This window comes from Lepus europaeus, chromosome 2 (genome assembly GCF_033115175.1).
Source record: "Lepus europaeus isolate LE1 chromosome 2, mLepTim1.pri, whole genome shotgun sequence".
Taxonomy (NCBI): Eukaryota; Metazoa; Chordata; class Mammalia; order Lagomorpha; family Leporidae; genus Lepus; species Lepus europaeus.
In genome coordinates, this window is record NC_084828.1 from 142,386,038 (window position 1) to 142,403,714 (window position 17,677).

Sequence of the window (17,677 nt, forward strand, 5' to 3'; positions counted from 1 at the left end):
GGGGCCGCAGCGAGGAAGGTGCTGCCCCCGTGGTGGCTCTCACCTTCAGCAGAAGCTCTAGTACGCTGCTCCAGCTGGCACCAGAGTGGCAGAGGCCTTGACCCATGTTGATCTCTTCACGGAAAACAGTGGAGGATGAGGATGCCAGTTTGATTTAAGCTCAACTCTAGAGCATAAATATTAAAACTCGTCCTGGGGACAAGCTGCTGTGTTAGAAAACGAAACACAGCAGTATTCATTAAATCCTGTGATAAAACTTGGAAGTGTGCATCCCAATAACAGTGTATTTACTGATTAATATACCTCCAAAAATATTTGGTGACCTGAACTCTGACATCCATTTGTAGTTGTTTTGACACAATGTATAGGACATGTATTTTCCAATTACTTACAGTACAAGAAATTTTTTGGATTCTGAACCACATTATCCACCATAAAACTTAGGGGGGAAAAACAACCACAAAGGTAAAAACTGAAGGAAAATTGCCTCTTGGTATTCTGCTGGCCACCACTGGGTCATCTCAAATCCCTTGTATGACCGTAAGACAAGTAAAGGGCTCAGCGACAGACAGGAGATGCCTGTGTGTGTGTGTAGGGGAGGAGGGGGGAGTTAGGTGGGGATTTTGACTTTGCATCTAGGCTACATTTCTTAAGGTAAAGCAAGTGCCACTTCTTGGTAGTAGTGTCTCTCCTTTTTACTCTGTAGGCTTGACGCTTGCTTGGAGCTCTTGATTCGAACTGGACGACTGCCAGAAGCTGCCTTCCTGGCCCGAACTTACTTACCCAGTCAGGTTTCAAGGTATGGACTTGTAGTTTTAGAAGGATATGTTTCATATAAAAACAGAACATACTTACTCTCTCTGGTTCCATGGTGTTTATTTTAGGGTGGTCAAACTCTGGAGAGAGAATCTCTCCAAAGTTAATCAGAAAGCAGCAGAATCCCTTGCTGACCCGACCGAGTATGAAAATCTCTTCCCTGGATTGAAAGAAGCCTTTGTTGTTGAAGAATGGGTGAAGGAGACACATGCTGACCTGTGGCCAGCCAAACAGTACCCACTTGTCACAGTGAGTGTGACTCCCGGGGGAAGTACAGCCGCAGCTCAGATTGTGAGCTGCTGCTGGAGTAACAGCTACTATGTGGGACCCAGGCCAGGTTCGTAGATGAATTGTGATTTTTATTCTCTGACAGCCAAATGAAGAGAGAAATGTTATGGAAGAGGCAAAAGGCTTTCAGCCCTCAAGATCTGCAGCTCAGCAGGTCAGTGAGTACTAACTACATGGGACAGCACTGTTGATCTTCAGTGCCCTCTCCTACATCTTAATCCTGAGCACCCTTCCCTTAGGGAAAACTAAATTCCAGAGAAAATTCCTTTGTTTCACATGTGCTTCCACTTTGGCTTTCAGGAACTCGACGGGAAACCCTCTTCTCCTACTCCTGTTATTGTGGCCTCCCACACAGCCAACAAAGAAGAAAAGGTAGGTGGGACAGGACATCCCCCAACCTCCCTTCACCAGCCAGAAATGTCGGCAGAATGCGCGGTCTCTTGGAATCTTTTGAACTAAAAAAGAAAGCATCAGTGCTTGTTTTGGGATCGTGAACCACATATAATAGTACTATAAGTTTATCACTCTCTCCTTTTTGTTTCAGAGTTTACTTGAACTAGAAGTAGACCTGGATAATTTGGAATTAGAAGATATTGACACAACAGATATCAACCTGGATGAAGATATTTTGGATGACTGAATGTGCTACTACAGACCATTATGTATTGATCGTCAGCCAGACCACAGTGCTTGGGACTAAGAGAAAGCCCTGAGGTTTTTATACATAGACACTGTGGACCGCTGGAACACTGCCCTCTGTCTGAAGAGGAGCTTATGTGGAGCATTTAAATTGCTGGTTTCCTCATTAACTGTCATTGGACCATATCATAAAATCTTTGGAATTAAAGATTCTTCAGCTTCCTTTCTTTTGAGAAGGCTGAGGCAAAGCTACATCACTTAGCGATAAATAGCCATGTTGTTGTTCTTCAAAATAGCCATGTCCTATTTCTGTCCTCAGACTTCATCTCTGGAATCAAAGCCCTGCCCCTCTGACCTCACGAAGCTGGGCCGTGTCTGAGTTACCTGCTGGCCTATTTGGGAAAACTGAGCGCGTACTTAAAACTATCATCAGGCACTGAAGCGTCAGCCCTTTCTAGCCTAGAAGTAGAACAACAAGTTTTACTTGATATTTGTCAAAAATAAAAAGTAACTTTATAGAAAACTATAAATATACCTTATTTAATCTTGACATTTTTTAAACATTCAGCATAATATTAACAAAGAGAAAGGTAGTATTTAGTAAAATGGAATGTATTTTACAGTTACTCTCAGGAAGCTGCAGAATGGCTAACGAATGCTTCTTGGTAAGCCTGCAGTGTTAATTCTATATATGCCCCCTTCTGTGCTTCTGTTTTTGCAAAGACCTGTTAAAATTTAAAAAAAAAAGTTAGAGCAATAAGACATATGCTGTAATTTGTCACTACATAAATGTTGTCTTAAATTCAAGAGCTGTGCCAGGTTAAAGAAGTCTTTTTATAAAGGTATGGATAAAAAGTGTCTTACATAGTCCAGGCAATCCTAATTAAGATAACGCTGACATTGCCCCTCCTATTAGGAGAATTTTTCTTAAAATGTTTGCTTTATCCAGCTTATCACAGAAAATTAGGATTTAGTACGTATCTGCTCACTTTATCTTTAGTAGTCCTTGTAACTGCTTTGCAGCAGGCAAAAATTACTACTGCGATAGGAGTCGTCCACAAAATCACTTGTTCTGAGCATTAGAAGAGAGAAATGCTCAGTGTGTTCAGGAAGGATAGGTTTTAACAGGTAAAACCACGGGCTCATTACAGATTGGAGAGCGTGCAGTTCCAAAACCGGAATACAGCTAAGACAGGACACCTGCTCAGTCCCACTGAGAGGAACGTGAACACACAGGAGGACAGGAGGGAAGTGCACTGCTTCCTGCTCCGCCCTGTCCTGCCCTTTCAGCGTGAATGCAGGGGCTGCTGGGCCAGGCTGAGCCTCTCTGGCCTTCGGCTACCAGGCCCCCTACCTCACTTCTCCCCGGCACCACCCTGCTGCCTGTGCTGAAGTTTGGGAGCTCTAGTCACACTGAAACCACAGGTAGCCCACACTCCAATTGTTTAGTTATCATTTAGTGAGAATGTTCCCCAGTGCAACACAAAGCAGTGCAGAGAAGAGCCCCCCTCACCTTAATTAGGTTTACTCCCTCAGCTGCCTGCCCTCGGGCCTCCTGGGCTGACTGGCCTTCGGGATGCACCATGTGGTACAGCTGGACCAAGCTGGCAGCATCGTCAATCCTGAGAGAGAAAGGGCCTCGTGTTAGGCACAGCTTTTCAGCGCTTGCTTCAGAATCACATTTCATACTCTGCACACTGAGAAGGTGGGGGAGGCCTTTAGTTTATGGTTTCAGAAGCGTTTTCGGGAAAGTGGGTTAATTTAGGCCTCACACCAGCCCCATGAGGCAGGGGTCTGCAGGAAGTACCCAGTTTGTGAAATTGAACACATTCTAGATACGGCTGTATTCTTTCTGGCCACAGAGCACTTTGTGGGCAAACATCCCTAATGGCTGATGATTTCCAAGCCCATCCATTTCACAGTGTAATCTTTCTCAGAGCACAGTCCCACATAAGAGGCTACTTTGAGGTCTTAAGGATGCCAAGGTCATTTGCCTTCAGTAACAGCTGTTAAAGGATTTTCATCAAGGCTCGATTAGTGGATAAATGCCCCCAAGACCCCAAAGACAGATCTCAGACCACCTGACTGTTCGCAGGAACACATTCATTGAAGATTAACCTAATGGAGCAAATTTGTAATCATGACCGTCAGACAAAAGGAAAGTCAAGCTGTACACCCGCAGTCTCCACCTTTAGTGTCACACAGCCACCTAGGATAAAGCCGGAACAGGGATTGTTATGGTTGTATCATACACTTTCAGAAATGCCCAAGTACTAGCTGAGATTAAAACTTGTCTGGCCTTCTCTAATCACTGTCTTCTCAGCTGACACCCTCCTAGCATTCCTACTGCAGAGCAGAGTGTCTAAAAATAACCTCCTCCAAGACTTGGAGGCTCTGCCTTGTGTACTTACTTAGTGAGCTACTGGCTTCTGGGGTGGGGGTGAGGGGTAAAAACACCTTCTGTCAATCTCTTCCTGCTGTCACTCTCCAACCTCCCATGCTTCTCCCAGAGCTGGGGAGAACAGAACAACTCAAGGCCTCCAAGCAATGGCCTTGGAGCAATGCTCCGGGCTTATCCTAATGCCCACCTACTCCAAAGGCCAGCTCTTCGGAAAACAGGAACTGGAAGTGTTCATGTAGAAGCTGTTTTTATGGGGAATAAGAGGATCAAAAATGGTAATGACAGGGGCTGGCATTGCAACACAGCAGCTTAGGCTGCCAGCTCCCTGCGAATGTGCATGGAAAGCAGGAGATGCTCCATGTACTTGGTCTCTGCCACCCACATGGGAGACCCACAGGGACTCCCGGCTTCACCCTTGCCCAGGCCTGGCTGCTGTGGCCATCTGGAGGGTGAACCAGCAAACTCTCCTCTCTGCCTTTCAAATCTTTTCTTTTTACATGATCATTACTAATCTACTGTGTTTGCTATACTCTAACAAAATCCAGTAAACATGGCAACACAATATCTCCCCCAAAATAAAAGATAAAAAGAATTCTTTAGAAATTAGGCATGTGGCCCTATTAAAAAAAAAAAAAACTGGGTTTCTACATATTAGATTTATATTAGGGTTTCATTAAGTTCATGTTAAAATATAATGTCTCAAACAAGTTTTAACATCTGACACCTATTTGAAGTGAATCAATTTACACTTTCTATGAGATTCTGAAAGCATCTTACACAATACCACCAGTGGGACCAGAGTCAAGTAAATGTGTGCAGAATCCTAACTGTGGCTCCCTTCCGGGGGGAGGTGCACCCTCTACTGTCCAGCCCCGGCTTTGCAGTTCGTTTGCATCACAGAAGGGCTCCTGCCTCTGCACAGCAGGGAAGGTGTAGCCAGTACCTCTCGGAGTACAAACTGCTGCAGAGACCAAGCTGACATAAGAAAACGGGCAACACTGTAGGACCACACACTAGCACACCTCAGTACACTTCCACTTTATTAAAACTCAGCACAGAATGATTACATTTGAGACACTCAGGCAGTTCACCACTGCTAATGCACATGAAGGCCCCTCCGCCACCCACCCCTTGGGACGAAGGTCGATGTTGCTTCAGATTAAGACTGCACAGCATGAAATGGGGAGGTGGGCTAGCCCAGAGCCAACCCCAGGGACAGTGCCGTGTCTGAGGAGGATTTGCCGTTTCCCCACGTGGGCTGCACCTGTTTTGCAAAATGTGTGGAACCCTGACTTCCCAACGTGTCACCTCTATCGTATGGCCGGATTGCACATAGGATGCCGTCAGCTACAACTCTTAACCAGTCTGATGTTAGCAACGATCACGAAACCCTGTGCGCCCACAGCAAGGGCTTCGTGTGGGAAGCTGACTTTCTTACCAGAGCCATGCCATAGTTATTTTGGCCTTCACAACCCAACACAATGTTCTCATTTATCAAACAGAACATTCCAGGCCATACCTCAGACATACAGGTTCTATTCTAGACTGATCCCCATAATACAGCAAGCATCGTGATCAAGTCAATCACACCAACTGCTTGGTTTCTCAGTGCAAACAAAAGCTATGCTATCATCGATTAGGTGAACAACACAGTATGTCTAAACAGCATACATACCTTATATACTTTGCTCAAATATGCTAAGCATCTGAGAAACAGCACCAGCAGACTTGCCCAATGCATGGCTGCCACTGACCTTCATTGTGTGTGAAGCACAACAAAGCCAAGTGCAAGGGCACTCGGTAAGCTGCTGTCATTCCCAGCCAGAAACCTGGGAGCACGGCCGCTGGATGCCAGAATACAGCAGATACTACTTCAGGCCATTCACCCAACTATGTAGGCCGCAAAAGTCAAAGATAGCAAAAACAAAAGTACCTTCATAAGGTAGATGATAGCTTTTACTAGAAAGCCTTAGAAATAGTTCTTCCAGAAAACAAGCACCCACCAGCATTTACGTCTCCTTTACATTTCCTATCTAATCCCCCTCGGAGTATCTGGAAAGTTCACAGATAACCAGCAGCACCGGCAAGCCCAGGATAAGTCGATATTCAGAGTATATAATACAGACCAAAGTCACTTACTCTTTCAAAGGCTCTAGCCCTGTTTATGCCTCTGAAGCAAAGACTAGGGACAGGCATTGTATGCAGAGGGTAGAGCTGCCACCTCCAATACCAGCATCCCATATGAGCGCCAGCTCCTCCGCTTCCAATGCGGCTCCCTGCTACTGTACATGGGAAGCAGCAGGAGATGGCCCAAGTACATGGGCTCCTGCCACCCACGTGGGAGACACAGATGGAGTCCCAGGATCCCGATTTCAGCCTGGCCCAGCCTCGGCTGTGTGGCTATTTAGGGAAGTGAAACAGCTGATGGGATCTCTGTCTCTCCCTCTCTCTGACTCTGCCTTTCAAATCTTAACAAGAAAAAGCAAAGCCTGGGAAACCTGGTTATGCTAGAAGAATAAACCCAGACAGGTAAGTGAAGCTTCAATGATCACTGGATAGTACAGCTATTATAAAAATATCGTATCTTAAACACAGACTTTCCCATTAGGGCAATAAGAACGTTTCTTTTATAACTGCCAAGATCATACTTACAAATCTCTCTGAATCTGGTCGATCAGCAAACCATCAATCTTTTTCTTATTTACAAAATACCAAGCCATTCCACCAAAGTGCCTCGTTGAACGTAGAAGGTCATACTTGCCATGTCTGTCTATGTCTTCATAGGTCTGGTGATGAACCTATCCGCATAAAATGCAACTCTTTAGAAACAGGAAATCAACTGAGCAGCATGGCTTGATATACACTATCACGAGTGCTGCCAAAGACAGGTGGGGGAAAAAAACCAGGTCTACCTGCAGCTGTGTCCACTAGTTTTACCCTATAGGTCCGATTTAGAACACCCCTACAATTCGTTAAGATGAGTTGGTCTTTAGGATAGCAAATGGGTGCCACTGTCCACCGTGGAAGTCTGTGGCAGCCTGTAGCGAGTTCTGGCAAACACAGCCATATCAACTGGTTTTCCGCAGCCAAGGACTATTTATTAGACACCTATTTCATATCTGTAGACTATCAGAAAAAATGTACCGTTATTTTGTGGTCACTAGGGGAGAAAAGAAATCTCGAGTATCGTCCACTCCTTCCCGTTTCCCCTACTCCATCAACTACCCCATCTCAACAGCTAGCCCATCCCGTCCTATTAACTGATGTCCCCTCAGCGCTCTCTCGAGAGTCCTCAGCCCGGTATCTGAGGTCCCATGCTGTGGTTCCATCCACCTTCCCAGCTTCATCTCCCACCGCTCCCCTACACGCAGAGTGCATGTACGAGCCAGCCAGGTGACCAGTCATTTCTCCTGCTTGTTGCTCATTGAGCAATCTCTAGCCGAGACAGCTCTCCTCACCCACCTCCACCTGCTGCAACACTCCCTGCCCAATAGAACCTTAAGGCCTGATGAGGATTCTCCCATGAGCACTTTGTAAGCTGCTATTAACATCTAACATGTTAGATCTACGGCGGTAACTACCCGTCAGTTTAGCCAGCATCCTTCCCCACCATCTTTTCTGGACTGCAGGCCTCAACACACACCAGCCTCATTCATGGTAGCACCTATCCACCTTTGGTAATAGGTCAGGCACACAAGTGACTTGCTAGACACACATACTGCCCTCTGGCAGATGTGAGTAAGTGATCTTGTTCCTACATAGCACACTGATAAGAGAACAGGTTTTGTCGTCAAGTTTGCATCCTAATCCCTACCACTTCTAGGCACGCAGCTCTCAGCAGGCCACTTCCCTGTCCAGCTTCAGTTCCCCCAGCCCGAAGGGCGATGGCCAGGATACAACAGACACCTGCATACACTTGGACTCAGACTTGCAGATAGTTCCCTTCCCCTCTGTAGCAAATCTTAGAATCAAACTCACTGCCCAGACGAGCAATCTTAGTCACACAGAAGCCTGGTACAGAAAACGTAAAATGCGCTCACCTTGATGTACTCCGTGGAATCTGGCTCAAACTGGGCCACACAGAGATTGAGGACGTCCACATGCCGGTCCTGGCCGTACATGGTCTAAAACCGCACAGCAGAGTGGGAATCAGATGCGACCAATCCCGTCCCCTTGACGATCCCGCCCCTCCACATTCGGGCCACATCTGTGCCCATCAAGAGACGCAGAGAAACAGCTCAGGCTTGTCACACCTGTATTCAGATCCCAGCTAAGCCACTTCCGAGAGGGGGGCCTAACCAGGTTAGCACCAGCCGCGTTCACCTCCCTCTGCCAGCGCCAAATGCCAAGCAGTGCCAGAGCCAACAGCTTCTACAAAGACATTAGCACCACTGACCCCGGAGTATGTAAAACCCAAGTCACATTACCTGAAGATTTTCTTCCTTGAAAATTACTGGTGGCAAAACTCTTCGACCTTCTTTTGGGAAATACACTTGTATCATCCGATCCCGTTCCTCCCAAGAGGCTTTGCGTAGTCTGCCACTTGGTTCTCTGACGACAATGAAACGCTCCTGAAATACAAAGTTGGCCGAGTGTGAGTTTATGAAGACTTGATTTTAGTCCCTGGGTCCCACTAAGACCATTAAACAGTCTTCAGTCAACAGTACAAAATGCATCAGGGAAGCAAAACGTAATCATGCCTACGAGAGCCTGGTGGTCCCAAGCCTCCAACACCCGGCAAGGTTTGAGGCCTCTCACCCTCACTGCTGGATACCGAACAATCAGAGCTCTCACGTGATGTCATTTGGTAACAAGGAGCTAACATGAGTTCAATATGTAAAATGGTTCAACTAGGGGAAAGGAAAAAAGCTGACGCGGGATTCATTGAGTCCATTTTAAAGGAAAGATGTGTTGTAAGAGCTTTTCAAACTGTTGCCCTTCCTCATGCCAAAGTCTCAACAGGTTTTTCTACTTTAGGATGTATGTTTAAAATCCATGAGGAAAAAAGCACAAGCCCAACGATGTTGAATTCTGCACCTCCGATTTCTCTTATGGGCATTAGACATGGTCACGACAGAGACCCTGACCGGTCCACCTGCCTCTGCCTCTGACCACTTCTCTTCCAGCCACCGCATCCTGAGCCAGGCAGGGGACTGTGTATTCCTCGGAACTCCATCTTCTACTGTACCACTCAAACTGTGACCTATCGTGTGCCAGATTTTTGACAGCTCTCAGAGTACGTAACTGGACCAAGACAGGACATGGGAACTGTAGTCTCTGCAACACCGAGGGACAGACGCGGAGCTCTGCACATTGCTGACAAATGATAGACACCTGATTAATATACAAACCAGATGGTATCGCTTCTCAACTTTTCAAAGGTGTACAAGTCTGAATGTGTTCTGAGGATAAAATACAAGCAAATACAGGGGGAAAAATAGACCAAAAAAAAAAGTTTTTCCTCAGATTTGATACTTTGAATAACATGAATTCATGTTCCTGTCTCCCTTTCAAGTGATTAAGATGCTTCTACGATCAGCCTTCAAAGCTCAGAAAACGTTTATTCACAAAACAAAAATCCGAATTCAGATGGAAACTGTAAACGCTGTTCATTTCACCAGTTATGCAAGTGACTGGTGTATGGACATGGATGTCTTTTTTTTTAAAAAAAGAATATTTGAGGCAGAGTTACAGACAGAGAGGGAGAGACAGAAAGAGGTCTTCCATCTGCTGGTTCACTTCCCAGATGGCCGCAATGGCTGGAACTAGGCCAATCCAAAGCCAAGAACTTCTTCCAGGTCTCCCACATGGGAGGCAGGGCCCCAAGCACTTGGACCATCTTCTCCATCGGAAGAGGAGCAGCCAGGACTTTGGGATACCGGCACCCATGTGGGACGCCGGCACCCATGTGGGACGCCGGCACCACAGGTGGAGACTGAGCCCCCTGTGCGGCAGAGCTGGCCCCACGCACGTTTTGCGGCCCTTCTCTAAACTTAGCATTCTGTAGCATTCTAATACATTTTGTGAGCTGAACTGCAACTGCTCTTTGCTTGTAAAGGCTGAAATCCATTGTTAAGGTGCAGGGTGTTCTTTTAAACTGACAAAGAGGAAGAAGAGCCAGAGATTGGCAACAACCTAGAAGTAGTGACACCTGAAAGTTGTCTGAGAAACAACTGTCATTCTTCCTGAAAATTCTAGAAAGTGAAATCCAAGGGGGAAGTCTGAGTCTCTTGGCATCATCAAGGAATTTTCAGGATCAAGACACTCAATCTGGAGGGCCAGCACTATGGAGTGGTAGGCTAAGCCTCTGTCTGCAGCACCAGCATCCCATACAGGTGCTGGTTTGAGTCCTGGTGGCTCCTCTTCCAATCCAGCTCTCTGCTATGGCCTGGGAAAGCAGTGGAGGATGGCCCAAGTGCTTGGGCCCCTGCCTCCCATGTGGGAGACCTGGAAGAAGTTTCTGGCTTTGAATAGGCCCAACTCCAGCTGTTACAGCCATCTGGGGAGTGAACCAGCGATGAAGACCTCTCTATCTCTAACTCCACCTCTCAAATAAAACCTTAAAAAATAAAAAAATAAAGACTCTACCTTCTTAGAAAGTTTCAGGTAGAAAATCAGGCTTAGGTAAAATAAAATCCCTCTCCCATTGCCTTGTATATTTGTGCCCACCTGTGGCCGTGGTGGTGTGTGTATGTGGGTGGGTGGGTGGGGGTCCCCTGCCTGTCTGAATATCCCTGGGCCCGCCCCAGCACACTGTACGCCTCCCTGTGATCAGCTGGCTCGCCCTGTGGGTGCACTCTGCAGGGAGTGGCGACGATGGCGTAGGCCTACCTGCACTTCCCATCCTCTGACACTGTGCCTTCCAGAAGGGTCTCCCGGAGCTGCAGACACAGCCAGGTCCCTGCATCCCCAGGCCCATCTCCACGTGGCATTTCCAACAAAAGCCATCCTGCAGTTAGATACTCACACGGTGCGGTATGCTGTAGGATATGTCAGTAAACACGTATTTGGCCGTTTCTGTTCCTTCCAAAATCTTATCTTCAGCCAACACATCATTTATGGGCACTCGTTCTTCTAGAACCGGCGGCATTTTCAGTCGTATTTTAGCTGCCTCTACTGCCTTTCTTCTAGCCTAATGAGATAAAATGCAGCATCCTAAACAAAGTCCTAAGGTGACCGACCAAGATCATCCGACAAAAGGAGGTAGTAATTAAAAAATGCTGAAGACCGCAAAGAAAAAAAGTTATAGGCATGACAAAAGCTGCAGACATGAATCAGTGAATGAAAAGCCGAACTGGGAGCAGGGCCCTGTTCTTCAGCGCCCTGAGGCTGACGGCGCCACCTACAGGTTCAACCACTATCAAGACTGCAAAGGACTGCACGGAGACAGCCAGGCAGAAGCAGCTCGAAGCGCTCTAAACACTCAAAGTGCTCCCACAGGCCGGGTATCCATGGCCCCGGGGCCTGCAGGTGGAGGCTGTTCAACAGGAGCTCGCAGTCTCCACAAAGCTTCAGCCCCAAGACACGCACAGCACACGTTTCCCTAGAAGGAAGCCGGGCAGGCAGAGGAAGGGTGCTCGGGCTGCTCGAGGGCAGAGGCGGGATTCCACTTGGCCGCCCAGGCCTAAGCCTTGTGCCTCGCTCTATTCTACTCCAGCCAGGTCCCTGCTCCCTCCCGCCGATCCTCACCCGATCGATCCACACATCTCTGCGCCTGCTGCTCCCCTCACTAGTGCCCATGGAAAAGGAGCTCTAAGCATCTGCAGAGGCCTCTGGAAATCATGTTTAGCTCCGGAAACAAGGTATTCTCCCGGTATTCCCACATCCGCATACCTCTTCCAACTGCGCCTGGGTCATTAACTTATAGGTTGGCGGCTTCAGTTCTTGTACAGCTGGCTTAAAAGTCTTCTCCAAGTTCAAGCCTGTCATCTTGATGAGTATGCTTTGGACTTCCTCATCCATAAATGTAGGTTTCTTCAGCGCTGAGCTGCCAGGTTCTGTGAAAGTGGGTTTTAGCACATAAGAAGTCAAGCAAAAAGTGACAAGCAAGCGAGACCTCTAAGTGGAAACGTCGACAAGAAAACCATCAGCACAATGTCTACCCCGGCGCTGCATAATGGTAACAATTCCACTGGGCCAGCTTCCCCTACAATTTGCCGAGCGCTCACTATAAGGATAGAGACACAGACTCTGCCGGAAAGCTCGCTAGAGGAAGCAACGGGAAGAAAAGTGACTCACATGACGACCACACAGCTCTCTCCTGCACGCCAGGCCCAACACGCACCTTTAGGAACGCTCTCAGCAACCCCAAAATGCGTGTTGCTGTCCGAGTCTACACATGCTGCCGAGCCTACTCAGAACTGCTGGTCAGTGACGGAGCCAGGATTCGAACCTAGCTTTCTCTGGTTCTAGACTCGAGATGGTTTCCAGTAGTGCTCCTCAGCGGAATGCGCCACACAAGGAGGCCTGGGGGCTGCATGACTGCAGATGAGGTACTGACACAGCCTGGGAGTGGGAAGGGCACGCCAGGGCCCCAGGTGCCTTCCCTGCCACCTGGGCTTCAACAGGGCAGAGAAAGGGGGGACGGAATTCTAGGCTGCAGGGCTGCACCGGACACAAGCTGAAGGCCCATGTGGGGTCACAGGAAAGCCGTGAGCAGGAGAGGGGACTGAAAATCTCAGCGCCGCTTCAGTCTGCCCAACTCCCACCTCCACCTCCACTGCCGTTAGGAACAAAGAAAAGGCCATCTGCTCCCACTCCCCACTTCCTCCGCTAGCCCCGTGGGCGCTGGGGTCCCACAGGATTCTGAACCACGTCCTTTCTCTTCAACCCTCTCACTCTTGCTGGGTGGTCTCGCGGCCTCCCAGGACTTTAATTACCGTTCTATGCGGGAGATCTGAGAATCTCAATCTCTAGCCAAGCTCCTCTCCCATCCCATGAGTCAGCAGCCACCCCACTGGCCCTCCACCACTGCCACATCAGAACCCAGCACCCTCCTCGTCTCACTCCTGCTTCTCCTATGGTCCCCAGCTCAGCGCCGGCTGGGCCCCGAGGACCCAGTCGTGCTTAACCTCGCCCTCATCCCCTATACCCAGCACCCCCGAGGCAGCAGTGACAGCAGCTCATTTACAGGGTATCTACCACGTGCCAGTACCGACAAACGACCTTACGTACTCAGCACAACACCCCACGAGGTAAACAGGATTACCCCTCTTTCTATACAGGAGGCACTGACACTGAACACAGTGACACCTCATCAGTCTCTCTAAGCCTCCATTTCTCCTGCGATTACCCTCGTCAAGACCAGTCAGCTCACGTCACTACAGAGACCAGCACTAGGCCACCTGCTCTGAGGGCCACACCTGTCACCCGCCCCCGGCACCCAGGTCCCGCAGAGGCTCCAGCTCGGAGCAGGCGCTCGGCAACTCTCTCGGCCTCCACCTCACCCACGCAGCCAACGTCGGGGGCCGTTTTCCCCCCCATGTCCCCCGGTTTCTAGCTCACTGCTAACTGAACGCTTGAATTTCAAAAGCGCCACAAACTTACTATGTCCCAACCCAAGATTTACTTCTACCTCCTCGCTTCATCCACCCCCTACCACAAACCGCTCTTAATTAATCTCCTCCATCTCAGTATTAACGGGGCTAACCTCCACTCAACTGTTTTCCTTTGAAAACTAGACCCCAAGCCATGACCACGGCTTCACAGTCCTACCTCCAAAATCAATTTCCAAAAATACTACGTGGGGTGCGTTATCACCTCTGGACTTTTCGTTTCCGCCATCACCGTGGCCGTGACAACCACGTCTCGGCTGTGGTCGTATTTTCCAACCATCCTTCCCCGCCCACCCAGCCCAGCCTGGCGCGGGTCACACGCACTGCCAGTTCCCCCGGGCCCACCCCTGCCCTCCAGGAAAAGCCCAGGCCAGTCTTCGTCGCCGTGCCCCCCAGTCGAGCCTAGGGCTTGGCAAGGAGCGGAGCGCAGGCACCGTGGCTGAGTGAGCTAACGAACGAACGCAGGCGATGACCCACCCGGCGGGTCTGAGGACGCGCTGAGCAAAGAGCCAGAAGCACGTTCCACGTCTCCCAGGGAAACGTCCCAGCGAACGTCCAGCAGGTCACTTACCGGCCTCGGACGTGAGCAGGCGGCGCGGCAGCCCCACCTCGAAGGGCCGGGGCAGTGGCTGGAGCAGGGCACCAGGCCGGGGCTGGGTTCGGGCCCTGAAATAAGCCCGCTTCGGGCCGCGCGGACCTATCACAAGGGGCCATAGCGACACAGGAATTCTAAGGTTCGCCATGATTAGGAGGTTCCAAGCGACCGGAAGCGGATGGGAGCAACTTCCGGGTCACGCTCCCTTTCTGCATTCTGGGAAATGTAGTTTGGTTGGGAGCGAGGACCGGAAGTGGGTGTTCCTGTCCCGCCCTATTCTTAGAGCTAATGTTAAGGCTTATAACCTTTCCGCATAGATGCCTTTTTCCCATCGTTCTTAATAATCAACATCCACTTCCTGCCCAAGCCTTTTCTCCTATCCCCAGGTTTAAATCCATGTAAACTTCCCCCAAACCAATTCCTGATTGTGAGCTTTGACGACCACCCACCAATTTTATACACCTATCCTCTCATAACTTAATTCCTCCCTTCATGTGCCTTTTCACAATTTTCGATTATTTTGCTCACTTATCTGCTTACGTTTCTCACCCAATGGAGAAAATGACTCTACACACTTTACTATAATATTGTAATAGCCTGGTACCTCTGAGTGCACAGCAAACATTTGTTGGACAATTAAGTGCTTCTGTTACGTTCTTTCCAATGGCCAGGTTCTTCGTCTTCCCCAAACTGTAGGTTGGTTCCTGTGAAGCACTTACCCCAAGGTGTGGCAGAAGAAGGTCTTTAACAATTGAATTAGCTAGCAGATTTACCTGCTAACCTCACCCGCCCCCATGCGCCAATTCCCTATGTGGGTAGGGAAGGGGGAAGCCTTAGGCTCAGCACTGAGCCAGGCCTGAAGAGAGCCCTGTGCTCCCCAATTCTTCGCACACCTACGTGTCAGGAGTGGGATGCATGCAGCTGTCTCCCAGCCCATGCCTTTTCTCAGATCTGATGATCTGCTCCCTTTCCATAGCCCCTGCAGAGAGTGAGGTGTCCATGGCTGTGTTTTTCCAATAAACACCCCCACCCCCGACACAGCTGATTGGGTAGACAATACAACCGGCATGGACCCACTATAGTAGTTTCCTGTGGCTGTTATAACAGATCACCACAAATTGCATGGCGTCACAGAAACAGAGCAGGCACTTAGCTCAGCAGTGTCGACTCCCCATCCCATCTCCGAGCACCTCAGTTCACTTCCCAGCTCCCTGTCGATGCAGACCCCGGAGCAGCATCATGGCTCAAGTAACTGTGTTTCTGCCACCCACATGGGAGACCTGGAGAGCATTCTCGGCTCTCCACTTTGGCCCTTGTCCAGATCTAGTCATTGCAGGCATTTGGGAAATGACCCAGCTGATAGGGGAGCGCTCGCTCTCCCTCTCTCCCTCTCAAATAAATTAAGAAAAAAAAGAGAGGCTGGCACTGTGACATATGAGTAAAGCCACTGCCTGCAGTGCCAGCATCCCATATGGGCACCGGTTCGAGTCCTGGCTGCTCCTCTTCTGATCCAGCTCCCTGCTACGGCCTGAGAAAGCAGTGGAAGATGTACCCCTGTACCCACGTGGGACACCCGGAAGAACTCCTGGCTCCCAGCTTCAGATCTGTCCAGCTCTGGCTGTTGTGGCTATTTGGGGAGTGAGCCAGCAGATGGAAGAGCTTTCTCTCTGTCTCTCTCTAACTCTACCTCTCAAATCTTAAGGAAAAAAAAATAAGAAAGTAACAAACTTCTTCTCTGAGGATTTTCCATGTCAGAGATCTGAAATCAGTTTATCTGCCGAAATCAAAGGATCATCAAAGCTTTGCTCCCTTTAGAGGTTCTCAGGGGACGGCCTGTCTCCTGTCACTTCCCACCTCTGTGACCACAAGCGCTTCTTGGCCCATAGCCTCACCCTCCAGCCCACGTTCCTTGGCTTCTCTTTGTGCCCAATCTCCCTTCCCTGCCTCTTTAAGGTCACAAGTGATTGCATTCAATGACCAACTCCTGAGGCCTTTAATTTAATTACACCTGCAAAGTCTCTGTTTCTTGATAAGGTAGATAAGGTAACAGTTCACAGCTCCCAGGGATTAGAAGGTAATTACCTGGGCTCACTTGGTTAATCCTCCGCCTGCGGTGCATCCCATATGGGTGCTGGGTTCTAGTCCTGGCTGCTCCTCTTCCAGTCCAGCTCTCTGCTGTGGCCCGGGAGTGCAGTGGAGGAAGGCCCAAGTGCTTGGGCCCTGCACCGCATGGGAGACCAGGAGGAAGCACCTGGCTCCTGGCTCCTGGCTTCAGATCAGTGCAGCACCGGCCATAGAGGCTATTTGGGGAGTGAACCAACAGAAGGAAGACCTTTCTCTCTGTTTCTCTCTCACTGTCTATAACTCTACCTGTCCAATTAAAAAAAAAATTAAAAAAAGAGAAGGTAATTACCTTTTGGGAAGCAGGGAGAGAGATGGGCATTTTTCAGCCTACTCTAGCTGAGCAGGCACCAAACATTTTCTCTCTCAGCAATTCAAACTATATATATATATATGAATTTCCACAAAATTTGCACCAAAATAAACTTATCTTCAGTTCCATTTATCATTTATGAAGGACCCTCTTGGATGAAGGTGGAAGCTTTAAGTTAACAAGAGTTTAGTGAGAGTTTGGGCTAAAGCAGCCCTTTTTTATTTTTATTTTTATTTTTATTTTTAGGCAATGTGCTCACTGATGGGAGAGCAGGAAAAGCCAGTTCATAAGAAAAGCAGGAAAGGGACCAGCGCTGTGGCGTGATGGGCTGAGCCTCTACCTGTGGCACTAGAATCCCTTATGGCTGCTGTTTTGAGTCCCGGCTGCTCCTCTTCCCATCCGGCTCTTTGCTAATGCACTTGGGAAAGCAGTGGAAGATAGCCCAAGTGCACTCAAGTGGGAGACCTGGAAGAAGCTCCTGGCACCTGGGGTTGGATCAGCCCAGCTTGGGCAGTTGGGGCCATTTGGGGAGTGAACCAGTGGATGGAAGATTTCCCTGTCTATAACTCTACCTCTAAACAAATAAATAAATCTTAAAAAAAAAAAAAGCAGGAAAATGGAGCAGATCTTCAAAAGCTGAGATGGGCAGCTCAGTAGGGAGTGAAGTGGAGGAAGACGACATCGTGGCCAGAGAACCTCCCGTTTGCCTTGCACTAACCTGCACTCAGCTGCAGTGAGTTCTGCCGACAGGCAGTAACTACCCCCTCTGGGTTCAGCTGTAGCCTGGAGCAGATGCCCCCACCTCCCAGAGCCTTGGTCCTCACTGCAAAATTGGTAAAAAGACAGTGAGTACCTTGCAGACCTTGAAGGAAAAGCAGTTTGCAGTGGAAAGCAGTGGGAGATGGCCCAAGTGTTTGGGTTCCTGAACCCACATAGGAGACCTGGCTGAA

General features: G+C 49.0%; 2 protein-coding genes across 2 annotated transcripts in view; one reads left to right on the forward strand and one right to left on the reverse strand.

Annotated features, from left to right (window-relative positions):
• The window catches only part of COPB2 (COPI coat complex subunit beta 2), a 34,747-nt gene extending 32,796 nt beyond the window's left edge, over window positions 1–1,951 (forward strand). Inside the window, exons 18-22 of the mRNA XM_062214030.1 lie at window positions 707–799; window positions 885–1,065; window positions 1,190–1,258; window positions 1,405–1,476; window positions 1,649–1,951. Of these exons, the coding sequence (XP_062070014.1) occupies window positions 707–799; window positions 885–1,065; window positions 1,190–1,258; window positions 1,405–1,476; window positions 1,649–1,744 (511 nt within the window). The 3' untranslated portion in view covers window positions 1,745–1,951. The remainder of the gene's footprint in view (window positions 1–706; window positions 800–884; window positions 1,066–1,189; window positions 1,259–1,404; window positions 1,477–1,648) is intronic.
• Window positions 1,952–2,058: 107 nt separating this feature from the next.
• Window positions 2,059–14,454, reverse strand: MRPS22 (mitochondrial ribosomal protein S22). The gene is made up of 8 exons (XM_062214044.1): window positions 14,270–14,454; window positions 11,978–12,141; window positions 11,112–11,276; window positions 8,572–8,715; window positions 8,185–8,268; window positions 6,797–6,942; window positions 3,257–3,365; window positions 2,059–2,468 (listed from the first exon to the last, which is right to left on the reverse strand). Exons 1-8 carry the CDS (start codon window positions 14,439–14,441, stop codon window positions 2,373–2,375), a joined length of 1,080 nt encoding a protein of 359 aa, XP_062070028.1. The 5' UTR covers window positions 14,442–14,454; the 3' UTR covers window positions 2,059–2,372.
• Window positions 14,455–17,677: the final 3,223 nt, after the last annotated feature.

Bases quoted from the DNA above. Each gene is read 5' to 3' on its own strand.
- MRPS22 (XM_062214044.1), bottom strand. From the start codon at position 14,441: ATGGCGAACCTTAGAATTCCTGTGTCGCTATGGCCCCTTGTGATAGGT. The intron at 8,269-8,571 runs GTAATGTGACTT...GTGCGGTTTTAG, and splicing joins TCAAGGAAGAAAATCTTCAG to ACCATGTACGGCCAGGACCG. The intron at 6,943-8,184 runs GTGAGCGCATTT...TTATGCGGATAG, and splicing joins ATTCCACGGAGTACATCAAG to GTTCATCACCAGACCTATGA.